Below are 27,047 nucleotides of genomic sequence, written 5' to 3'. Positions count from 1 at the left end.
AGCAAAGTTAAAAAAAAAATTTTTAATAATCGTGATTTCAAATTTGACCCAAATAATTGTGATTATGATTTTTTCCATAACCCTAACCCTAAATTACATCCACACTCATTATTATCTATGTTTCCCACTGTAAACAAATAGCTTTTGACACAGCTGAACAGATCACAGTAATGGTTCTGCCACCACTGAGAAATTTCATCTGAGCCACTTAGTCCATCAATATTCAATGGTGGAGATGTTTTACAGTTATTCTTAACTCCGACTTCTTTCCAGAAACCATTAAGACAATTATTTTACAACTTCCTCCTTGAGTGAGTCAGAGCTCATTGTGTCCTCGTTCCTTTTGATGAATCGAAGGGGCATATTTAAAAACTTGCATATTGCACTTCCTTATCTTTAAATAAGGCTTCATGCTTTAAAAGCCCTTCTCAGTATGAAGCCCTCATACATATATATGATACATATCATTCCAGCGCACATTAGCCTTGTGTTTATAAGAAGGAGATAAAGAGAGACTCCACTATAGAATCATACATAGACTATAACTCATTATTCTGCAGGTTCTTGCATCATTTCATAACACACAGCGGCATCTTTTGGTTCTTCAATACTTCTCAGCAAGAAAAAAATGTATTATTTAAGATCCTCCTTTGTTAAGTACGTCTGTTTTATACCTTTTAATGTGATTTTTTTTCCCTAACTAATGAACTAATTTGAATATAGTGAACTGGTCGAAGATACTTTATTCACCTGGGACAATTAATTAGATAATTGAATTTGATTGATTTATTAATCTGCTTTTTATTTTTTTCTGTTTGTATGTTTTACTACTTCTATTCTATTTTCATAACCATCCTTTTTTTTATGTCTGTTTAACTTCATAACTTTCTCTCTTTTACTCACGTTATTCTATAGGGACTTTATTTTATTCTTTCCTTTTTATTTTTTATATTTTATTAATATTTTATTAGCTAATTATTTAATTTTTTCCTCTGGTGTTTTGTGCAAATTGACCCCGTCTGTTTTGATTGTTCCTTCTTTCCTCCCTTCCTTCCTTTCTTCTTTCCTTCCTTCCTTCCTTCCTTCCTTCCTTCCTTCCTTCCTTCCTTCCTTCCTTCCTTCCTTCCTCTCTCTTTCTTTCTTTCCTTCCGCTCTCTTTCCTCCCTTCCTTCCTCCATCCCCCTTCCTGCCTTCCTTCTTTCCTCCCCCCCTCCTTCTCTTTCTTTCCTCCCCCCTACCTTCCTCCCTTCCTTCTTTCCTCTGTCCTTCCTTCCTTCCTTCCTTCTTCCTCCCTTCCTTCCTTGACTCGAGGACAACAGGAGGGTTAAGCAAAGCCTCCCAAAATCTATGATGAAAACCAAATATATGAACAAGATTTATACACATATAGTTATAAATAATAAAATAAACAATACATTTCTCCTTTGTGCTTCTGCAATATTGGCACTAGAGCTCATGTCATTTTTCATCTACCTTGAGTTCATTTGCTTTGACAACTTACAGCTGACTTGTTTTTACATCAATATATTTCATCAGTGCAGTACTACAGTATATTTTCTTTTTGCACCTACTGTAGCTGTCAATTCTGCTCTATTCTTCCCCACATTATTTAATGTTATCTCTGCATCCACAGCAGCTATGCATTATTTTACTCACTCCCCTCTTTGATGTGCTGAATATGATTGAGAATTAAAATCATCTTCTGTCAGGTGGAAAACCGCACTGTTGATAATTATCAAGTGCTTTTGGAGTTTTTCATTAGGCTCCATCTGCACATGTATGAGTTACATACATTCAAGGCTAATTTTGAAATTAGCTAAAAAACAGTGTGAAAGAAATGTTGTCATGACTTCATCAAAATTTACATTTTTTTGTGCCACTGCGTCTCATTTTCTTCTTTGTGTGTGTTTTCCCCTTCCCAGCTCTTCAAAGGCAAATTCTACTACTGCGTGGGTTTCGATGTGAAGAACATCACTAACAAATCCGACTGTCTGGCTGCCAACTATCGATGGGTTCATCACAAATACAACTTTGACAACCTTGGACAGGTACGAGAGAGAGAAATACTACATCTCTGAAATCCCGTCTGGATTTTTGTACATATTAATTCTGGATGTATAACGTAAACAATAGTGTGCATACTGATGAGAGAAAGATGAAAAAGTATGTAGATGAAGTAAAAAGGTATATTTTCCACATTGTAACAGACAGTATTTAATTAAGTCTCATTTAAAACAGGTGTGATGATTGAGGATAGACTGTCTAGGATGGCATTATTAAATATCTCATATCATTTAAATATGTATGTCTATTCTATTAATACTAACCATGGTGACAGTCCTAAAGACAAAGGAAAGGTTTTAAGTTGATAGCAAATAGGCATAGTCTGTATATTTAGCATTAAATTTGTCAAACTATGATAAATTGCCAAACAAGTAAGGCGCTGCTGTTGTAGATAGACCATTAAAGTAGTGCTGAGCATCAAATGAAACGTGTCGTTGAGGATAGTTACTTTCTTATTTTGTTGTCAGTAATACTTTATGGAAGGTTCTTCAGTAATAACCAGGTTTATCAACCGGTTCAAGCACAGAATAAAGTTTTATGGGCTTGTTTGTGTCTGTGTGTCCCCTGCAGGCTTTGATGTCCTTGTTTGTGCTGGCCTCCAAAGACGGCTGGGTCAACATCATGTACCACGGACTGGATGCAGTGGGGATAGACCAGCAGGTAATAAACATAGACTGTATAAAAGAAATGGACCCAACATCCGTGACGTCACCCATTGGTTTGTGGACTGCTGCTCGGAAGCCAATAGTTTCGAATCTAGGCAGCGCCATCTTGAAAATTTCAGGTGCATGCTGGGAAAAATATAAATACGGATTCTACTTATATGGGCATGAGGCGGAGTCATGGGCAGAGCGGGGAGGTTGCGATAGGTTGCAAGGGCTGGATCTCGAGGACATTGGTCAACCTGTCAATCAGGACGTAGCCACGCCCTAATGTATACCCTGCTTTATCGTCAAATATAAAATCAGGGATGCTAAAATTTCACAAATGAACATCATACTGCATTGAAGAAGGCTTTAAACTAGCGATTGAGACCATAAACACATTTTTAAAACGTTTACTGAGGTTAGAAATCAAGTGAGAAGTTGGTGAATTCTCCATTGACTTGTATAGAGACGGTCGCCCCCTGGTGGCCTTTTGCTAGAATGCAGCTCTAAGTTACTTCCACGTTGGCTTCATTTCAGAGGTCCGGAACTCCCCACCTGGTAATAACAGATGCAGACATACAGTACACAACACCGGTGCAATCTTGTATAATTATAATATGTAGTCACATGCTGTTTACCATCTACTTCCATTTTATGCTAATTATCGTGATTTTGATTTTTGCCATAATCGCCCAGCCCTAGAAAGCGACCATCTTGCACGTCCTTGGGAAGTCCAGATGTTCTCAAGTCTGATGGAATAAAGAAATCCCTTCTTCTGGTCTGTCCTGGGATCTCCTCCTATATGGATGTGCTCTGGACTCCACAATGGAGCATCCCGAAGGTGTCCTAATTAGATACTAAAACCACCTCAGCTGGCTCTTATAGAAGCAAAAGAGCTTTACCCAAAGCTCCTGCAAATGTGCTTCACATTTTATCCTTATAACCAGTTTAACGCCATGCCATCTCTATTTACTCTCTCCCTGTGTTTTTGTGTCTATCTCCACTGTCAATCAAAGGAAAGGTATTCTATGATTTTATACTTAAGGTAATTGCCCAAAGCTCATGACAGTGGGTGAGAGTTGGATTAAAAAACCTTTGCCTTAAGCCTCAGCTCCCTCTCCGCCAAGACAGCCCAAGACAGCATCCTGACGATTACAGATGCTGCAATTACCTGCTTGTTTATCTAATTTTCCATCATACCCTCAAGTATGAACAGCTTTCTCCTCGGTCCAGGCGGAGTATTGTCAGTAAGTAATGACTGAAGCGTTGGTGGGCTAAAACTTTAATTATTTTCATCTGTTGCATTTTATTCAGTACTGTGCATTCTGGACTATTGAGTACACCTGAATATAAGCCGCACCAACTAAATTTAAAAAGAAGAAAAAAATTGTACATACAGTATATAGGCTGCACTTGTCTATAAGCTGCAGGTGTCCACGTTGTAACATGAGTGAACCTTACTTCTGAAAGCTTTTGTCGTCTTTTTGCATTGAGTCAGTTCTTCACGCTGCCGTCTCCAACGTCTCACCATCGATTCATTGATGCCAAGCTTACGTGCAGCAGCTCTATTTCCTTCTTCCACAGCCAGATCGATTGCCTTTAACTTAAAAGCTGCATCATATGCATTTCTTCATGTGTTTTCCATGATGAGGGTGTGTGCATGATGCGCAAAATGACTGTTCAAAACACAATCAAACTAGCGTCTTCCTCGGTGCATTATCTCTTCCACCTGTCTGTCTTGCTCTTATGCTTCCTGCTAGAGCGTCCCCTGGAGGCCGTTAGCCCGTAAAACTCTATAGATTAGCCACATCATTTAGGCGTTGTTTAGGCCGCAGGGTTCAAAGCGTGTGAAAAAAGTAGCGGCTTATAGTCCAGAATTTACGGTAAGTAATGACTGAAGCATTGGAGGGCTAAAACTTTCATTATTTTCATCTGTTGCATTTTATTCAACAATTTAGCCAAGATTAAATGGTTTTAGAAGTTTTTAGGTTGATGTATAATGTACCACTTCAATGGAGTTCAGAGTTTCAGTAAACTTTTACCTCACTAATTACACACACAGACTCGCACGTGACATAAAAGTCAGACGACACGATGCTAATTAGTCTTCTGAAGTGGCTACAGGAGTGAACAGATTTCCTTTACAATTGGTTTTATTTTAAAATCTATTAGGGAATCTATTAAAGAGAGGGCATTATTTCGGATGATTCAGTTTCCCCCGCCTTGGGGAGAAACCTCACTGCAGTCCAACATGAATGACTAATCCCATTTGCACTCCACTCTGTGCTTTCAACACTCAACGCTCTCTTCCAAATTGAAAATCTGACTCTTGTCTCCGGTTTTATTGCATCTTAACTTGATTTTTTGTTTTGTAATGACTCCATCCAATAACTCCAGATCCAATCATCCCGATCTTTTTCTTCAGATTGTCTCCTTATTATGCCCATTCTTTCCCTCCCCTGTCATCCTTTACGACTACTGGCGGATTCAATTATTTTGGGACTGCAGTAGTTGTTGAGTGGCTTAGTTAATTAGACAGCTGCCTAAAGAAAGAAGCCTTTACCTTCAAGCCTGTCCTGTGTATTAATGCACATATATAAAAGTACGATACATTTCTGAACAGACCAAGATATACAGTAGTTTTCTATACTATCTCATCCCTGCACTCAACCACATAAATAGTTCCACCACATAATATCATCCCATTATCTAGCACATCTGCTTATGCTCTGCAGGATGGCAGAATGTTAGAGGCCATCACAGCACACATTAGATGAAAGGCAGAGAGGCATAAAAGGCCCTTGACTGGACAGCAGTCTGTTAGAGGGCTAACACATATAGACAGCCATTCACACCTACTTGCAATTCACCAATTACCCTCACTTGCATGGCTTGGATTGTGGTGGACAGCTGAAATGAACCCTAACTTCATGTTCAGCTGGTGGATTCAAACCTCCAGGACTTTGGTACTGTGAGACAATAGTCCAAATAAGCCAAGGTACGATCTCATAATAGTGTAGTGTTTAAAACTGTTACATGAAATTATTGATTTACCCTTAATAAAGGAGACTGGATTCGAAATAACCCTAACCCTTTTTATACTGACAGACTATGGTGACTAACTTGGGTAAAACTGCTTTTCTGACTTATAAACTGGAATGATACAAACACGGGTGTAAAGTCATTCCCAGCTCCAACTTCCAACTTCCGAGTTAACTCAGGTTATACCTCAGACTTCCTCTTGACTCCTTCAATATTTTCTACCTACTCTGTCTACCCTCTGCAACTTATTAAACTGTCTCTGTCCATTTTTCTTCTTTTGATTCATACTGTATATCTCTCTCTTCCTGCTTTTGCTCCCCAATTCATCATTAAATTATTCCTATTTCAGTCCTCCTGCTCTTTCACTTTTCTTGCTCATATTATTTCTCTGCAACAAACCATCTCACGTCCTTCTTCCTCTTCTTCCTCTTCTTCCTCTACAGCCGGTCACCAACAACAACCCATGGATGCTCCTCTACTTCATCTCCTTCCTCCTGATCGTCAGCTTCTTCGTCCTCAACATGTTTGTGGGCGTCGTGGTGGAGAACTTCCACAAGTGTCGGCAGCACCAGGAAGTGGAGGAGGCTAGGCGCCGCGAGGAGAAACGCCAGCGTCGCATGGAGAAGAAGAGGAGGAGTAAGAGAGTCAGGGAAGAGAGAGCAGAGGGAAAGGGAGTAGGAGTGATTAGGATAATGGTTGTAGGGATACGGTTCAAGGGAGGAGTGCGGATGCTTTGAAGCTTTTGGGGGGGGGAAGAGATGAGAAGAAGGATTAGTTAGGGAAAGTGGTGTGAAATGAAAAAAGGAATGGAAAGTCGGAGGAGGAGGAGGTGGAGGAGGTGGAGGAGGAGGAAGGAAAGAGACGAGGACTGTTGGAAAGAATCAGGGGAAATAAGGATATAGGTGGGAGGGAAGGAGAACAGATGGACCACATAAACCTCCTAGGAAGAGAAGAAGAGTGAATTGAGTGAGTGAAGAGAAGGAAAGATGAGGAAGGGAAGGATGCGATGGGTGGAGTCCCATTGGGAAAGAGGAATTATCTCAGTGGAGATATTGACAAAATCAATAAAGTAAAAGAGGATAAAGTAGCAAGAAAGAAGCCAGGAGTCTGAAAATACTACAAAAACCTAAATAATTAGTTTAATGATAATAATGAATCTACTTATTTCTTCATAAATGTCATAAATGTCTGTACCATTTAAGATTATATTACAATTTGGCATGTTATTCATACCTTAAATGATGTGAAGCTTTGCAAAGAGATTATTCCTTTCCGAATGGCAATTGGATATTTTATTTCTTGATGATATGACTTTAATGAGTCTTTTTTTTCCAACTCATTTAAAACTACTTAACCTCCCTCATACACATTTATCAAACTTTTTCTCTTCATATTAGCTCCTAGTTTTATCTCCCTCTCTGCCTTTATTTCGTTTGCTCTACCCCTTGTTTTCCCTCTTTTGGTGTAAATGAATCATTCTGTTTGCACCCTGCATTGCTCCATTTCTCCTTTTTTTAATCAGATATCCTTTTCTCCCACTTCTCTGTATTGCATTTTTTCCTCATTCCCTTCCTTTTTTTCCCTTTATTCCATCCTCTTTTATTAATTTTTTCCTCCGTTACTCTCATCTAGTCTTTGATTCTAAGCGTATGTTTCCCCACTCCCTAACCCTCCCATGTCTAAACTTCCTCTTTCAATATGTCCATCAACCTTTTTTCTTGCCTTATCACCAATCTAAACTGTTTCCTCCCTTTTCCCTTGTATCTCACCTTTCGTCAACTCTTCCTTCCTTTTCCTTTTTTTTTCTTTTCTTCCCTTTTTCACTCTCCAGAGGCCCAGAAGCTGCCATATTATGCATCTTATGGTCCGGCCCGGCTGGCTATCCACACTCTGTGCACCAGCCACTACCTGGACCTGGTCATCACTTTCATCATCTGTATCAATGTCATCACGATGTCTCTGGAGCACTACAGCCAGCCACAGGTGAGAGAGGGAGGGAGTCCGAATCTGGATGTGAGTGTGGGAGACAGAAAGACAGAACAGGGATTTTTTTTAAAGGGGTTTCTGAGTAGGTGTTGATACACCATCTGTGTTTTTTAAGTGGGCACTCCCAGAGGCAAACTGCCAACCTGCTGCTCTGAATCAGCAGCAAAAAAACAGCCAACAACCAAAACATTAATCCACATGCTGGAATATAAACAACATAGCAGATCGGGGTATTGGTTATGTAAAATGCTCCTCAGAGGCAAAGATGCTCTGGAGGTATATAAAAAAAAAATCTGTTCTGGGTTAAACCTCAACAAACATGCCTTTAGTTTGGACAGAAGAAAGATACACTAGTACATGATATAGTGAATAAATAGAAGTGAGAATCTGTGATGGTCAATTACAGGCTTGGGGTTATAGATGAATAATGTTTTTCATGCAGTGCTGCTCAGTAACAGAGCACATCACATGCTGCCTTCATGACTCAGACATAGAGTAAAGAGTAAAGTTATTTCAGTTTTAATTATACTTACTTCTGCAGGCAGCAATGGAAATGGTTGAATAAGCCACTGTAGAAAAGAAATACAGTTAATGAGACAATTTGAAAGTGTAGGAAAACTTTTTTTTTTCAGTTTTTAAGATGATCACACAGTCAATGTTACCCCTACCAGTTTTTTTTATAACACTGACTTTAGCTCAGTGACAAGCAGTTAACTCATTAAAATGATGAGTTTAGGCTTCTGGGCTCTTAAAAGAAAATGGTTATTTGACATTAAACATTGAGGATTTTGAGGAAACCAACCATCTTTGTCTCCAGAGCAGCTCTGCCTCTAATTATGTGCAGCAGTAGACATTCAACCCTGCAGTAATCTACCAAGAAAACAACTCTTGTTAGCTTAAGTGTTCAAAATAAACCTTACATTTCTTCATCTCATTATCTGAATGTTTTTTTCTCACATGCTTATTAAAGACCAATAGCCTAATATACTTTTTAAGATAAATAGGCACATTTAGTATGAATGCTAAAATTGCAGATTTAGACTTTTTGGAAAACACGTTTATTTGCTTCCTTGCAGAGTTAAATGAGGAGTTCTATGGCTGCGTTCACACTGCAAGCAAATCTGATTCAAATCTGATTCCTTCTCAAATCTGATTTTTAGGCCTGACTGTCCACACTGTTTTTAGCAAGTGTCCAAATTGGATTTGGCTCTGTTCAGACTGGGCCACATTAATGACCAATCTGACAGGTTGCCGTGGCAACATTGTCAGACAGAAGGCATCATCTAGAGTGTATTGTGTGATGTCATATAATTGCGACTGCGACAGCAACAACAAACCCTCGAGCTTCTCTTGAACCGAGCCGTCTCCCCAAAGATTAAGAATATGGTTTGGTCCTCTGTCCATGGACTGATGTTTTCGATGTCCTCCTTTGCCTCCAGTGATATCACCTAGCAACAACAACTGGAATAAGCGCGGGTCTGGTGTCGCATAGAGTGATGTAGCATAGAGACGTAGAGAGATGTCACAGACAGTCAAATCCGATATGAGTGTTTGGAGCTGTTCAGACTCAAACACATCTATCCAAATGCGATTTGAAACTTGCTCCCAAAGGTGGTTTCAATCTGGTTTGCAAAAATCAGATCTCATGTGATTTATGACTGTTCAGACTTTATAAGAGCCATCTGGTTCCAATCTAGATGGGCTAAGAATTGGATTTTGGCTTGGAGTGTGAGCGCAGCCTATGAGGTTACCAGGTTAGCTTAGCATAAATGCAGCTAACAGGAGGAAACAGCCAGCTGTCCAAAAGTAATATGATCTGTCAACCAGCATCTCTGAAGCTCATTTACTAACAAAACTAACACAAACTGCAATGTAAAAATAACTACTGGCTGTTGTCTGCAGCTCAATCTGGCTGTAATAGCTGTGATAAGATTTAATTGCATGCACTGAATATTGAAAAATACCAGTGTATAAGAAAAAAATAAATATTTTCCTCCCCAGAGTCTGACATAATTTAGCAATCTGTCTCAGTTTAGCTCTCTTCTATTAAAAGAAATTTGTTGGCAAGATGCTCTTCCTCTCGTTATCAACACAGACTCAGATTCATTGAAGGAAAACTCTCATCCGTCACTTATTTCAGCTCATACAAAGGTTATTTTAGTTAGTTTACAATACTGTGGAGAAATATAAAAAACAAGGCCAAGAAGTGGTTACGTTATGAACTACAACAGAGGAAGTTTCTTTGTTTTATAACAGTTATGATAAGAGATAGAGATAGGGGAGATGAACTGAGTCTATTACTGCTGCTGTCTCTGTTTGTCCTAACTTTTCTCCCCCCTTTTTTCCATCTCAGTCTCTGGAGACTGCACTGAAATACTGCAACTACTTCTTCACCTCCACCTTTGTGATTGAGGCCTCTCTGAAGCTGGTGGCCTTTGGCTTTCGGCGCTTCTTTAAGGACAGGTACAGAACAGAGGACACACTCCCAGTTGTAGCACACATATATGGTTTTATTGAAGTATATGAAGCTCTTCTCGGTTATTATTTACTGTAAAACTCAACAGATTCACTATTATATGTGTCTGCACTGAGCTAAAATGCACACTGAACATATAATTTGGTTAGTGCCAAGTTCCTAAATGTAGTTGCAGGTGTTCTTATATTTCCATTATAGAGAGGTAACTTAAATACCTCAAGATCCTGGAACTTGACATGAGTAATCAGCATGTAACACAAGAATGGGTCTTGTTCTTCAGTGAGGGCGAGGAGGAGCGGTGCGAGGGCGGTGCAGCGTCAGCTATGTGTCGAACTGTCACAGTGAAGAGGGAGCTCATTTTCAAAGTAAAGCTCTTGTTTTGAAGCTACATTCAAACCCTCACTCATGAGCTCTGAGTAGTGACTGAAGGAACGAGAGCATAAATTCAAGCAGCAGAAATGAGCTTCCTTCCCCCGTCCTTAAAATGGAGAGGAGCTCATGGTAGAACTGATACTACTTTTTTTCCATCAGTAAAACTTTATTAACAATAATAATTCAGTACAAAAGCAGTTATTAGTGTACATTACAAAGAAATGAACAGCAGCCAGGGGGGTTATTCAAATAAATACAGTAAATAAAGAGCACAAATGATATGTTTTGATAGCTTTCTTATTATTTGAGTCACAGACGCTCTGGGTGTATTGTTCAGTTTCCCTTTGAAATCCCAAAAAACAGGGGTTTGAGTGAAAAATCTGATTCAATCTTCAATGTGACATAACGGATAGAACTGATGCTACTTCAGGCTTGAATATAAGTCCACGATTACGTCACTGTAAAACGTAGCCTAGCCTTTGAAGCACTTCCATGATTCACCAGTGAGAGGCAGCAAAATGGCGCAAGGCATCTAGCCTGCCGGAAACGAAGAAGAAGAAGAAGAGGAAAAAAAACAGAAGAAGTAGAAGACGACAGCTCTGGCAAAAAATTGATAAAAATAGTACTTTTAATCAACAAATCTTTAACCCTCTGTAAATGCCACGCTAGTCAGCTAATGAACGTTAGTCCTGCTAGCCGGCTAATAAAGGTTAGCCCCGCCCCCAGTCCTTAGAACAGCAAAGAGTTGGTGCTTGCTCTGGCTCCTGTTCTGAGGCTCCGGGCTGGAGCTTTGGCGGTGGAAAAGCAAAGAACCGGTGCTCAGTCAGGCTCTGGCTCCGAACCAGCACCAGCTCCAGCTCGATGGGAAAGAGGTATGTGCTTGTTTGATGCTGAGGTCTGTAATTTAGGAGGTGTGTGTGCATCAGGTGTTCTGCAAGCCTCTGCAACCTGTGTTTATCTTTAATACCCCCCTACACATAAACTCTCAGAGAGGTTTATTAAACTCTCAGAGAGGTTTATGTGTAGCTTCAGAAAACCATGTGTCTAGCTTTAGATAGATGGATATATAGATAAATGATGAGAAAATGATGATGATTTGGATCTTAGATACTACTAATGATGTCTAAAGTGTATATATGAGTATTGTCTTTGGTCAAATATGATACCCTCTCAACAGGTAATGACTTTTATACTTTTATTTTGAATTAGCTGGTTTTAAAAATACTATTTACTATGTAGAAAGTTTGAATTTGAACACATTTCAATATCAGTTGCAGTGTTACACCTTAACAATCCAGCGAGAGGAATCTTTTTTTAGCCAGATGTTACATGCTTGTTGTGGAGCAGCTGTGATGGTGATGGTGAATATTATTTGCGACACCCCACAATGTAGATTTTTATTATTGCAGCTTCCGATCCATTTTTAGTATTGTGCCGGAGGAAATTGCTATTGGTTATTTCCCCCCCCCCCCCCAAACCCCCAATCTTTTTCAAAATGATTCCTCCCGACCTATTTCAGCGCTCTTCCTCTTTTATCTCTTTACAGGAAACCTCTTTATTTGCCTTGTATTTGATTTTACTTTCTGTCTGTTTCTCCCCTCCTCATTGCTTCCTGCTTGAACACTACTGTATGTTTTTTTTTTGGAGTCCTGGCTTTATTAGTGTGACCCCGTTTTGTGTGTGTTTACACCCTGCGAGCCTGGAGCTGAGATATTATCTAGGACGAGACACATTAACTGTGGAAGAACAAACCCCAGGCAGCAATTCTGCAGTAAACTGAGTAAAATAAAAAAAGAAACTTTACTAGAATATAGAAAATAAAAAAATAAAAAAAGTTGAATATGCGTTTAAGGAAGTGTAACAGCTCTTTAACCCTCCTGTTGTCCTCGAATCAAGGAAGGAAAGGAGGGAGGGAGGAAGGAAGGAAGGAAGGAAGGAAGAAAGAAGGAGGGAGGAAAGAAGTAAGGATGGACAGGAGGAAGAAGGAAGGAAAGGAGGGAGGGAGGGAGGGAAGAAGGAAGGAAGGGAAGAAGAAGGAAGGAAGGAAAGGAGGGAGAAAGAAAGGACGAAAGAAGGAAGGAAGGAAGAATGGAAGGGAGGAAGAAAGAAGGAGGGAAGGAAGAAAGGAAAGAAGGAACAGTCAAAACAGACGGGTCAATTTGATCCGGGAAGACGACACGAAGGTTAAACTACTGTCCTCCAAGCTTAGATGAAGGTTTGACCATGGGTTACAAGTTTTTTTCTTACTCTTTAGTCTTTCATAGTATATCCCAGAGCTAAATGAAATCAGTTAGTGTACTTAAAAATGTAGGAGTTGGAGCAGCTTGACAGGAAGTTCAAGAAGCCTGCAGTAATTGTAACACAGAGCAGTAATTAGAGTATGATGTCCTGTGTTTAGTCGTATCTTTTTCGGCTTGCTTTAGTGAATCAACCTCTTAACCTGCAAAACACCCACACCACTTGTTATTGAAGTAGCAACAATAGAGCAGAAAGAGCTGTATTTGGTGTTCTTAAATTGGGCTTTGGATTTTGTGCCTTTCATCATTTTCATCTATGCCCAGCTTTCGTGGCAGCAAAGTTCAAATATTTCCGAATACAGCTTCAAGAGAGGAGATAACAAAAAACCCGGAGCGGAGGTAACGGTCCGAAGGCTGCGAGGTTTGCAAGGAGTACTGACAGTGTTCTTTCTACTCTCGACATAAATATTCATGACAGCAGCCGGCCTTCAGGTGTGATGGGCTGTTACCCATTCCTCTGCCAAGTCATTTGTGGGAGAATCATGCAAATTATGCATAAAGTTGATTTAGAACATTAATATTCATTGGAAAATTAACATAACCCTCAAAATGTGCAGCCATGAACTCCTGAGCAACAAACCCAAGTCAAGACTCCCAAGATTAATACTGATTCTCATGTTTATGACCACATTTTAGAGATTATGGTAGATTAATTAATTAAGTTTGTGTGTGTGTCCATGTCCGTGTGTGTGTCCCTGTGTGTGTGTGTGTGTGTGTGTGTGTGTGTGTGTGTGTGTGTGTGTGTGAGTATAGGTGGAACCAGTTGGACTTGGCCATTGTGCTGCTGTCAGTGATGGGCATCACGCTGGAGGAGATCGAGATAAATGCCTCCCTCCCCATCAACCCTACCATCATCAGGATCATGAGGGTTCTCAGGATAGCACGAGGTACACACACGCACACACACACGCACACACACACGTACACACACACACACACACACACACACACACTAATACACACACACTAACACACATACTGAAATTAGCCTTGTCAAACCAAGATTATATGTGCTGTAAATCCTCAAATAGTGGCTGCCACCTTTATTTACCTCAACCATAGAAACAACCAGGCCTGTATATGAACCAGGCTTCTATTAGAGACACGTGTTTATTTCTAATTTTACCTGTTTCATACGAGTATATTATTAGTTTTTAATAAGAATTTGTTCATTATTTCTGATGTTAATGCAACCTCAACATTTCCTCCATGTATATCTATAGTTATCATGTTATATACCTGTTTTGAATATAGGCCTGTATATGAAACAGGCTTCTATTAGAGACACATGTTTATTTATAATTTTACCTGCTTCATATTATTAGTTTTTAGTAAGAATTTGTTATCGATTATTTCTGCTGTTAACCAACCTCAACATTTCCTCCATGTTTTGATAAGTTCCCAGCAGTAAACTAACAATCGTGTCATACTCACCATCTTATTTCTCACTAATTACTTGCAGTTGTTCTACTTTGCTAATAAGACATGTATTTATTTTTTCCGTATGCTACACATGTTTTTGTAGGTTTTGCTGTACTTTCAAGCAAGAGGCCTCAGACTTTTTTTCCTTTTAATTCAACCATTTCTCTAAAGGCAAAAAACATCTGTCACTCCACATCAACTCAATTCTTTGTTAAACTATTTATATTTCTAGATGTCTATCACTTCCTACTTTCTACTTGCATGGAAAAGGTATTTGCATTTTGAGAGCTAATTTCAGTAAACTCTAGGAAAGAGACCAGGCTAAATATACATTTATATACACCATTGTGGCCTTTTTATGGTTGTATTGTCCTGATGTCGTCATGGTTTCTGTATCTCAAGGGGTTTATACAAATAAATACAATTCAACTTACACCTATCTCTTATATCCATTGGATATACTTGTCATTTACAATTGTCTCTATTCTTCCTGAATAAAGATAAAACTAATAATCCATTTAAATCCTCCACTCTCTTTTATCTTTAATATGACTCTAATTTGACACCTTTGTTCTTAGTATTCAAATGAAATTATAGGACTGCCCCTCTGGACTCTACCAATTCCTCTTAACTTTACACCAAGGAGGATAAAGGCTAATTACATCAATCTCACTTAATCCTCACGCTCTTACTCTCACCTTCTGCCCTCCATAATACTGCCCAGGGACCACTGAGTGGACCCCTGGGTAATATGCTAATTAAACAGCAGCCGGTGGTAATTAACAAGCAAGTTGGGTATTTGATGATTAGGGTTACTGTTGGCATTCAGTTTTTCTTTTCCTGTCATAAAATGTTTATTACTCTGCCTGAATGTTAACTAACTTCTGTGACTGTTGGAAAGAATATTAAAAATGTCTCACAATCATCCGCTGCTTTGACGTGGCTGAAATTTAAAAGTCGACTGAATAATTGGAAAGATTCAGCTAATTTAAGTAATGAGCCACAACTGTTGCATTTACATTCATTGTGCTACTTTTAATTTCATTATTTATTAAATAGGGACAATGCACAAGACATTTATTCTACTAGATATTAGCTACGTGGAGTAACTACAAAACATATGCAATACTCATTTAATCTACATTTGAATGTATTTTTCTTTTTGCTGCGCACTCTTTAAACCTTTTTACAATACAACTACACAACCTAGCAATGCTACTGAAAACTAGCCAATTGAGGCAGGTCATAGTTAATGTTTCCAGCAGCAACAATTGATCAACGCCAACCCCCCACCCACCCCAAACAGTGCTTATCCAATCAACCGCATCAAAACTGAAACCAGGTCCTTGGTCAAAATACGACGGACAAGCTAGTCACCGAGTTAGCAGCCAAGCTAGCTGATGAGCTAGTCACCGAGTTAGCCGCCTAGCTAGCCGCTGAGTTATCAGCAGAAAGCTCTCAGACGTAGCGTCCATGTTTCTGGTAGGGGTGGTGACTTTGATTGACAGGTGACACTTGGTAGGGGGCGGGGTTTCAGTGAACTCAGCGGGCAGTCCCACAGCGTTTGGGAGCAGAGAAAGAGGCTGATTTTTACACAACTTTGCAGCCTAATTTCATATATTTGGCGATTTTTTGAATCATTCAAATTTGGCAGGGTGGTTAACAACACACATTTCTGTGGTATGTCAAACTCAGAACACATATTTATTCTTACTTTACACAGACTTTAACTTCACCAAGAGAATAGTCAAGTAACTGCAATCACATTAAGTACTAGTCTAATGAGAGAAACACCACAGAAATGGCTCTGCCTGATTCCAGCTGATGCCATTATCTAGGGTTTTGGAGGAAAAAGGATATACAGGCTATACAGTTCTGTCTAATGATTTAGATTCACACTAACCATGCACTACTGTCACATCACATTCTCCCTTTCACTCTACCACAAACTCAATAAATGTGGCATGTGCTGCTCAAATAATTCAATTATATAACAGTGGAGGTTGAATGCAATAAAATCTCATGTCCAGTTGGATGAAATATGTGATATTGACAAGTGTAGGGATGAAACGAGGGAGGTGAAATGTAAAGTCCAGCTTGACAGCCCTGTCTTCATCTCATTTATAGGGTGACGGTAATATATTTGACACACACACACACACACACACACACACACACACACACACACACACTCTCTAACGCCATCGACCATCCCCTGAGGCTTTATTGTCTGAACGCTCGTTGCCATTCCCGATTGGAATATGGTTGTAGTTTCTCTTCTCTGCTACCGGCTGCATCATCAGCCATCTTCCTCCAGAAATTGGGCCACTGGGAATCGTGTACAGTCTCTAATGGATAGTCGGGGAGCTATTCCATCTTATTGATCGTTTGTTATCTCTCTCCTCCTCTTTTCTCTGCCTACCTCTTATCTATCTTGATCGTTGCCCTCTATCTCCAGCGGTGTCTTTTGTCTTTCCTGTCCTTTGTCTCACTTTCTCTCGCTCCGTTGTTTGCTGTCAAAACACACATGTCAGATCAGATGTAGTGCGCACACACACACACACACACACACACACACACACACATACATATACTAACAAACAGTTTGTGTGGATTCTACAGTTGTCTCATCCTGTGATTTTCTCTCTGCAGTGTTGAAGTTGCTGAAAATGGCAACCGGGATGAGAGCTCTGCTAGATACAGTGGTCCAAGCTCTGCCTCAGGTATGTGTGAATATACACACACACACACACACACACACTGATATACTCCCTCGGCTTATCACAAGGACACCCAGGAGTTAATTAACATTTGTGGAATGATAAACGAGCAGGGTCGATAGAAGCTCTCTGAGAATTATGACTTTCAGGAAGCTTTGGTTATAACTACATTTTTTTGCCCCCTTATATAGAATAGAACACCTTACTAAACTTTCCACCGTTCATTTATTCAAGGAAAAGTAAAAGGCCTTTGTGGCGTTAATTTAAGATGTTAAATTTCCTCTTCTGTTAATGAGACAAGTGCAGCCAAAAAGTTCTGCTCCCATGGTTCACAAAATCCTCCTTTTCAGAAACTTTAAGTTTGACTTTGTCCTGGAATTTGCCTACGGTGGATTCTGAATGCCATATTCAACCTGAACACTGCAGAAAACTTAACAGCTCTCTTGTGAATTAACTAATTGTCAGAGAGTGTTATGAATAGGGCACTATGTGAAAAAGACAAAGTGTCTTCTGTTGTCCATGTTAGTTTAATTCAATGGCCCTTACTGTTTAATTAAAGATGGATTTTACTGTAGTGGTAACCAAAGTTGTCATGACTTTTGAAGTTGTCTTGAATGAGGAAAATAATATTACTTTATGGATTTGTTGTAGTTGGAGGAAATCACAGTACAGTCTAGGCATGGGATGATAACCGTGTTCAAGGTATACTGTGATTTGAAAAAGCCAAATTTTCTATCATACTGTTCCTAAGGTATGAGCTGTTTTCTGTCTGGTCAAAGACAGAAAGTGCTGGTCAGAAATCCCTCAGGTGGTGCAGTTGCAGCGTAGAGTATCACGACCCCTCACACTGTCATTACAGTGTATATTCAGGTTAACCCTCCTGTTGTCCTCAGGTCAAGGAAGAACTTAAGGAGGAAAAGAGGAAGGAAGTAAGGAGAGAAGGAAAGGAGGAAGAAAGGAAGGAAGGAAAGAAAGGAGTAAGGATGAAAAGAGGAAGGAATTTAGGAGAGAAGGGAGGAAGGGAAGGAGGATGGAAGGAAGGAAGGGAGGGAGGGAGGGAGGGAGTAAGGATGAAAAGAGGAAGGAATTAAGGAGAAAAGGGAGGGAGGGAGAGAAGGAGGATGGAAGGAAGGAAGGGAGGGAGGGAGGAAGGAAGGGAGGGAGGGAGGAAGGGAGTAAGGATGAAAAGAGGAAGGTATTTAGGAGAGAAGGGAGGGAGGAAGTACAGTGTATATTCAGGTTAAATTAACATGTCTGTCTTTATTTTTCTTCCTTTTAGAAACATTTTAGAGTTGTAATTGCAATACCGCAAAACCGTGATATTTTTGCTTATGGTTATCATACCGCCAGAATCTCATAACGGCCCACCTTGTCATGACTGTTGAAGTTGTCTTAAATGGGAAAACATTACTTTATGGATTTGTTGTGGTTGAAGGAAATCACAGTACAGTCATGACTTCTTTCCATCAATCGGTTCCTATGACTTGTTGCTTTGTCTGAGCTTCACTCCGTCTTCCTCAATCAGTTCACTTATTCATTTGTTGTGTTTTCTCCGCCCGAAGCAGCACTTTTGGCCTAGTTGGCTTGACAAATGGTCAAACTAAACACATTGGATGTTCTGTAATATGTCTGCTCAGTACAGCGTGCCAGAGATGACTTACTTTCTGCCAGTTATATGCAAATGGTGATGTATTACCTGTGTTTGGTGTGGTGGTGCTTTCAACTTTGTGTTATGGATGAAGACATTAAAGAAGTAGCTCATGTAATAATCCATTCTTTACAACTTTTAAAAGTTCAGGTCAGCTGACATTGGATATCTGACTGTTCTGCCTAATTTCTTTGAATTATAATTTTATTATTATGAACATGTGCATCAAAAACATGTCCGTATCTAGTAGTAAGTTGGCAACCCTAACCCTAACCCTACATTGAGTAATCCCAAAAATAAGCAAGAACTGCGATATACAGTGTCTGACATCAGAACCCGTCCAGTGGGTGCAGTATAGAAAGATCTGAAGTCAAATAGTTTCTAAAATAAAAGCCTGAAAATCAAACATTATGTTAAAGTATAGGATTTTATAACATGTCTGTTTGATGTGATAATAAACCTTGTCAAGCTGCCAATAGCACTAAAGCTATAACTGTCTCATGTAATGAATTCCATCTGTTTCATCTATATTACCAGAGAAAGAAACCAGATTTAAAGATATAGCATAACGCCATGCACATAAAGTAAATATAACAGATGCTTCTCATAACACTGACTTTGATCGTCTTGGATGTGTTTAATATGTCTGCTGCTGCTTAAGAAGGATATATTGAAGTTCTGCCTCTGTTCGGCTTTTCCGAGTATTATGAAGCTCTTTTTGTGAGGAATGTAAGGAAACCAGAAAAAAGGACAGCAGGGCTGTACAGTGCGACAGTTTTCGTCGCATTTGCGAATAAAAATCATCCTGTGCGAAGAGAAATATGTAAACACTCGCACATGTGCGAATGAGCTGCGCAGGCAGGCATCATGCACTGAGAAAAGTACTGTAGTATAAAAAAAGTAGTATTTGTGTTGGTAGAACTGCTCAATGGGAGTTGTAGTTCTAAGTGTATACTGTGCATGTCATTTCAAATATTTAAGAACTACATACAGTGGTCCCTCGCTATAACGCAGTTCACCTTCCGCGGTCATTTTTGTGTCATTTTTTTAATGTAATTTTTTTAGCGGAAAAAGACGCTCCAGCGGAGCAGCGCCAGGACACAGAGGCGCATTGAGAGGAAATGTGAGATAAGCGCGAGTCACTATTAATAATTTCTAATGTGTCCAACCTCGTAGGTTGATCGTTAAAAGTGAATTCGTTATTTCTAAAAGCCATCATAATCATTTATATGATGAATTGCATCGTTTACTGTATATTTGTATACACTGTAGTATATACAAATATATATATATATATTTGAGTGTTTTAACAAGAGAAACTGTGAGAAAATGTTAATACCTGACTGATAAAAGTGTATAAGGTGTGTACTGAGGGGTTTAAAAGCCTTAAAAATCCATGGTGATTGTACTGTTAAAGAACCTGTTCTTATTGCTTTTTAACAAATCATTTCTGATATCAAATAACAACAATAAACATCTTAACGGTCCACCCGGGTGTGCTACTGAATTTTTCTTTGTGCTACTAAAATTTTTAACTTGCTAGCACCAGTGCTACCACTTGAAAAAGTAAGCGTACAGCCCTGGACAGTAATGATTTGTGCTGGTAGATCTTCTCAAAGCAGCTCTTTATTAATTGTAATGGATTCAGTCTTTCTGTTCTGCAGCCTCGTCGATGCTCCGACTGAGCCCTCTAGACATATATACACATATATATACAAACATATATATATATATATATATATATATATATATATATATATATACACACATTAACCCTCTTGTCGTCCTCCCGGGACCCCATCTCTTTTTGACCCTTCCTTCCTTCCTTCCTTCCTTCCTTCCTTCCTTCCTCTCTCTTTCTTTAATTTTTCCTTTGTTCTTCCCCTCCTGCCCCCTCTTCCTCCTTCCATACTTCTTTCCTCATTTCCTTCCATCCTTCCTTCCTTCTTTCCTTCCTTCCTTCCTCCCTCCTTCTCTCCCTCCTTCCTCATTTCCTTCCTTCCTTCCTTCCTTGCTCCCTCCCTCCTTCCCTCCTTACTCCTTTCCTTCCCTCCTTCCTTCCTTCCTTCCTTCTTTCCTCCCTTCCTCCCTTTCTCATCCCTCCCTTCTGTCCTTCCTTGACCTGAGGACACAGGAGGGTTAACACAAACAAACACTGGCTCACACACTCAGGTAAAAGGACAGTCATGGAAATCTCTCTCAGCTTCCACATATCAATAGTCCTTTTTTCCATCTACTTTAACTTATTCTCTTTGTAGTCCTTACTCTGTCATTTGGACACATTTCATTAGTTTGTTTACCTGGTTTCTGCGGCAACAGCTTAGACCACAACAAAAACACACACCAGCAAATAGCAGTTTGCATGGGGTAGTGATTTTTTCATCCAATTAGAGAGGAATTTTGAACATGGATATAAATATAAACACTTTTTATATCATGACTGATTTTTTTTTTTCTCAAGTGCCGCCACAAAATAGACTGAAATGAATAGTGATGTTAAAGAAGACTGTAATTTACCAGCTGCGCTCTAAAAAGAAGAAGAAAAAAAAAGTCCAGTAACCATCTGGCTGAAATTGGTATTTCCCCTGTGACGCCTGTGTTTATTGTTATTGAAAACTATTTTTTGTCTTTTGTTTTTTCTTCTTCACATATTTGTATTAGAGCATCAATTCAAACCAGTGATCCACACAGATATAATGTTTCCTTCCCGAATGAAAAATGTAAGTTTTAGATCTGTTCATGGTTCTGTAACTCAATTTTATTTTGGTAGGATACGTACTGCTCTGAATTACAACATGAGCTAAATGTCTAATATGTAAATGTGTATGATGGAATATCTATTTAAAGGTGCAGTGTGTAGGATTTAGTGGCATCCAGTGGTAAAGTTTCAGATACAGGAGCCACAAAAAGGCCCTCTCAATAGCCAGTGTTCGGTTTGTCCATTGTGGGCTACTGTAGAAACATGACGGTGCAACATGGCGGTCTCCGTGGAAGAGGACCCACTCTCTATGTAGATATAAAGGGCTCAGTCTAAGGTAACAAAAACACAACTTTTGTTATTTTAAGGTAATTATACACTGTTTAGACCAACTTATGAGTAGCCTATTATATTCCATTTCTGCCAAGTCTGTTCCACTAGATGCTATTAAATTCTACAGACTTAACTTATTTTCTTTTTCTATGAGTCGTTAACATAAATAAAGATTCTTGTTGGTTTTTTGGCTTTTTCCAACAATACATATAATGTGTGGAAAAATAACAAAAAACTGTTTGCTTCTCCAAAGTAGTTTGCAGGCATCTCTTAAAGGTCAGAAAAGCTGATATTTGTGGCCCTTCTTCGACTGAATTGAAATTGCCAAAACTAGGTACTGTATATTTCATTTGTTGACCTCCCCAACAGTTGTAGCAGTTGCCATGCCAAATATAAAATATAGACTTGTTTTTTTTTCCACTGAGAATACTAAAGAAGTTGTCAGTGTAGCTTATACCAAAATATTGAGTGAGTTTAATTGAAAATAGCCAGAAGTGACTCTCTTATCACCTAAATTAATGAGAACCAACACAACATTGAACCAGCACCTGCAATGCCTCTCTGTCTGTCGCCTCCATAGCATCATCTAGAGGCAGGAATTTTCAAAATAAAGTTGTGACCCTTTTACAGTAGGACATGTGTGACTGTAACAGGAGCATCCCATGTTTGGAAGTATCGGTAAGGATGTGCTATACACGCGTATGAATCTGTTATAATTTGGAAAAATAGTGGCATTGCCCTTTAACCTTCGTGTCGTCCTCCTGGGTCAAATTGACTCTGTATGTTCCTTCCTTCTTTCCTTCCTCCCTCCTTCTCTTCCCTTCCTTCCTTCCTTCCTCTCTCTTTCCTTCCTTCCTTCTGTCCTCCCTCTCTCCCTCCTTCCTTTATTTCCTTCCTTCGTCCTCCCTTCCATCCTCCCTCCCTCCCTTCCTTCCTTCTTCCTCCCTTCCTCCTTCCCTCCTTTCCTTCCTTCTTCCTCCCTCCCTTCCTTCCTTCCTTCCTTCCTTCTTCCTCCCTCCTTTCCTTCCTTCTTCCTCCCTTCCATCCTTCCTCCCTCCCTCCTTCCCTTCCCTTCCTTCTTCCTTCCTCCTTTCCTTCCTTCTTCCTCCTTTCCTTCCTTCTTCCTCCCTTCCTTCCTTGACTCGAGGACAACAGGAGGGTTGAGAGTAAATGAATTATGCATATAAAGAATTTGCCTTTTGGGATCTTTATTAACCACGGTCACCTGAACCTTTTCTACGAATAACATTTGATGTTGTAGAGTGTTTGTCTGAGCACTCGTCCTCTTTATCCACAAAATGGAAATACATAGCGTACCTAGCTCCTATTGTTCTCCGTCTGGGGAAAAAGTCACAATCCCACTTTCTTTAAAAAACATTTTAATGCTCCTCCCTAAAGGTTCTATTGTCCCACCAGGTTTTGAGCTGGGTGAAATGACCTTGTGTCAGTGTGACTTGTGTCATATTTTACAGTATGTACCAAAATTCTTGCACAAATGTAATAAAAAAGCGTGTCCGACCATGACACAGAGGAAAGAGTCAAGGTTTCAGTAGTAGAAATACAGTGAATATGTACTTCATTCACTATGGAGACCAATTGTATAATAAACACTAACCCTTTCTATAAAAACATCTGCTTCTGTTGCCTAGTTGCCAACTGTAATGTTTCCATAGCATCCATGTGGTGTACTTACCTTCTTTTACCCGATGGATCTAAAGATATCAGGTGGGCTTAAGTTACATGCTGCAAACCGCTTCAGGCCAAGCTGCGGCTTTTAATATCCACCAGGAAACATCAGCATGCATAACTGTGCTGAGAGAAAGAAAAGCTATATCCTCGGGCTTTGCCTTACCTCTCAAATATTTTCCTGTTTCTCTCCTGTTCATTATTTCAATAAAAAAGAAGGTATATGTCTTATTCTTCTTTCTTTCCCCACTCTCTCATTTTATTTGCCTACCTAATGAAATTCGAAAGCACCCAATGCCTTCCCTGTGAGGTTTCTCTGGCTAATGGTGTTCTGCTTGGTGCCTGCTATTGCACCTCGGGGGACCCTTTACTCATTTGCATTGCATATTACTATCTGTGAGCGCTCGGAGTCTCTCCACATAGATAGATATCCGCCTGATCAGGAGTCAGCAAGTAAAAAAAGAAATCCTCTAAACTGTCATCCTTTATTTCAGGCAGGAGGGATTTTTGTTGTGGTTTCTTTAAACTGTGTTCACCTCCTGTTTTGCTGTTTTCAACCATTTTTCATCAGAAGAATATGCAGGATCCTGGAGCTGCAGGGGTTTTTTTTCTATGACCTTTAGTGCTAAAATACCATTTCAAAACCTAATGCACTATTTCAAAAATGCATGAGTATCATTCACAAAAAAGCATCTTTTCATATTTCATGAAAAGCGAAGAGTTTCAAAATATTGTCCACCCAGATGTTTTGGGAACACATTTCTATTTGTAGGTGATGTGACACAGTCATGAATTTTTTAACCACAACATTGATAGTAGCGTGAAACCTGCCTCATGTCTCAAAAGATGCTATTACCAAATCTATGACGGAAATACTGGATCGTTTTATTTTTGGTGTATGTTTCAGTACGAAAACTTAACCAAAATACAGAATGTTTAAAAAGATATTGGTGATTTTATTGATTTAAAGACTGTATAAAGTGAATTCAGACATTTTATTCTAAAAACTTTAAATAGGTCATGAATTTATTTCTTAAAGTGGTGTAAAAAGCATTTCAACCATTTAGATATGAGCTAGGTGGAGCTAGGCTTCACAAACTGTGTTTCAAGATTTCTGTGTGCAGGATTTAGTGGGTGGATCTGAAAATGGCATAAACCCGCCCCTGCTGCTGTAGAGGTATAAATACATTCAGCGCACACTACTACTACTACAGTCTACAGTTAGCCGCCGAGCTAGCAACTGAGTTAGCATCAGAAAGCTCTCACTCATAATGTCCATATTTCTGGTAGAGGTGATGACTTTGATTGACAGGTGACACTTGGTAGGGGGTGGGGTTTCAGTGAACTCGGAGGCCACGCCCACAGCGTTTGGGAGCAGAGAAAGAGGGCTGATTTTTACACAACTTTGAAGCCTAATTTCATATATTTGGCGATTTTTTTAATCATTCAAATTTGGCAGGGTGGTTAACAACACACTTTTCTGTGGTATGTCAAACTCAGAACACATTTATTCTTACTTTACACAGACTTTAAACATGTTAGTTGAACCAGTTTGTGATATGATGTAATTGCACAAAAATCCACTTTGTACAACTTAACTCACACTTCAATGCAACTTACAGTCGGCACAGCAGTAGGAACGATCTGACCACTTATCAGTGTTCACCAAATCTGACCCACCATGCCAAACCATAGAAATACACTCCACCTAATACATTTAAAGAAGGTGTAAGTTAGCTGTGTTAATATAGCTTGTTATCTGGTCTTTGTGTGACAGGTGGGAAACCTTGGCCTGCTCTTCATGTTGCTGTTCTTTATCTATGCTGCGCTTGGAGTGGAGCTGTTTGGAGAGCTGGGTGAGTAAGCTCAGTCATAAACTCACTGTTACTCCCAGTGATAAAAAAAAAAAAAGTTTTAATAACTGCCCAAAAAGATATGGCATATTCCTGGTCAAATTATAGCTTATTTTAGCACCATCACCAGTTATCACACCATGTTGGCTTCAAGATAATTGTATCCTGCTGTAGGTGAAGATGAGCAAAAGGGAAACTTTGAGTCAAGTGAATGTGAAACTAGGTAGCCAATGAATGAACATGTAATGCCCCCCCGCCCCCCCCCCCCCCTCCTCATTCTTCTTTAATCTTTCCTCCTCTCAGTGTGCAACGCTGACTACCCCTGTGAAGGAATGAGCCGCCATGCCACCTTTGAAAACTTCGGGATGGCCTTCCTTACCCTCTTCCAGGTTTCAACGGGTGACAACTGGAATGGCATCATGAAGGTACCTCAGTTTTCAGGTGCATCAGATGGAGTTTGACAGCGAGAATTCACTTTTGTATATTTATATCCCATTTTATCTCTTTTTGGCTGGATTGCAACAGCGGGGGTCTGATCTATAAATGCAAATGTGGAAGTTACACCACGGTCGGTCGGCCAAAAGCTTGAGACAGCCAAGTATCTAAGAATGCATTTCACACCAGCTGGCAGCAATGGCGGAGATTTTGAGCCAGGCTAAAAGATATGTGGTCAGTTTATCCAAATAACGCCTCTTTAGAAATTTGCTCCATTGTTTTTTGGAGTTGTGAGGAGCCGGAGCCACTGGCCAGGTGACAGCAGCGTCATCTAAGCTACTAGCAGCCCGACTCCAGAGATTATCGGCCAGTCCTCATGTCATCATCCCTAGAAGAATATGATCTGATGAAGTGATCTTTGGTAATTTACTACTGGCTCCAATGTCTCTGTGGGCATTTTGGTATGATATAATTCCTTTTGGAAGATAAATGTTGCCATCGTCGGGTGTTTGTACTCCCAAATCGAACTTCACTTGGCGTACTTGGTCTTGAGAAAGGCCTTGTGTCAATCTGGTTTCAGTTAAAGCCCATCACACTTCCTGGGGTCTTATTTACCACGTCGCCCCTCTCTATATCTATCATTTCAAATTAAAAGCCCTCTAGCATTACATACAAGATCCAGCCATATTCTACGTTTTGACCTATTCTTGCCTTGTATTCATAGGCATTGGGCTATATAATTGGCTATAATAATCACTTTCCTCTTCCCTCATTACCTCATCTCCAGCAGTAGAGACAGCACAGATTCTCTGAGATGATGGCCAATCAGAAAAAGAGCAGTCTGAAGCAGCTAGTGCTTTAAAGTCTACAGATACGAAACAAGCTTCTCAGCACAGACAGAAACCCAGAAGCAGAAATGTAATTGAAGGTATTGAGTTCAATTCCTTGTACCGGACCATATCTAGGTAGCAGGAATGGGTGAGTATAATGAACCGTGTCTTTTAGCAAAGATGATGTGAAAAAAAAAGAAAAAGGGCACTAAGCATGTCTTCCAAGGATGAATAAAGATTTGATTCACCCTCTCCAACTATCTATCTCATGTGTCATCTCAATCAACACTAATTCTCCAATCACACCCAAGTACCTTGATCTTTCAAAACTTTTATCACATATCCGAGAGGTATTTAATCAGTGCTGATTAGCCTCTTAGAAAGAGTGGCTGACTGTGGATGAGAGGAAGACAGAGAGCAGATTTTAACAGTCCTCTAGATTTCAACAAGCTGGACTGTGACAGTTGACTCTGTGCTCTACGGCTACACTCTGTGGAGACAGTACACATTTCTTCAGTTGCACTCTGAATAAATCATA

General features: G+C 39.7%; 1 protein-coding gene across 1 annotated transcript in view; it reads left to right on the top strand.

Moving 5' to 3' along the window:
• The window catches only part of LOC128379733 (voltage-dependent T-type calcium channel subunit alpha-1I-like), a 229,896-nt gene that overhangs the window by 172,859 nt on the left and 29,990 nt on the right, over nucleotides 1–27,047 (top strand). Inside the window, 9 exon segments of the mRNA XM_053339364.1 lie at nucleotides 1,923–2,048; nucleotides 2,635–2,724; nucleotides 6,197–6,389; nucleotides 7,585–7,736; nucleotides 10,093–10,202; nucleotides 13,638–13,771; nucleotides 16,959–17,029; nucleotides 25,169–25,247; nucleotides 25,548–25,669. Coding sequence (XP_053195339.1) covers nucleotides 1,923–2,048; nucleotides 2,635–2,724; nucleotides 6,197–6,389; nucleotides 7,585–7,736; nucleotides 10,093–10,202; nucleotides 13,638–13,771; nucleotides 16,959–17,029; nucleotides 25,169–25,247; nucleotides 25,548–25,669 — 1,077 coding nt within the window.

The sequence above is a fragment of the Scomber japonicus genome, chromosome 2 (assembly GCF_027409825.1).
Source record: "Scomber japonicus isolate fScoJap1 chromosome 2, fScoJap1.pri, whole genome shotgun sequence".
Taxonomy (NCBI): Eukaryota; Metazoa; Chordata; class Actinopteri; order Scombriformes; family Scombridae; genus Scomber; species Scomber japonicus.
This window is presented reverse-complemented; position numbering and strand designations above follow the sequence as displayed.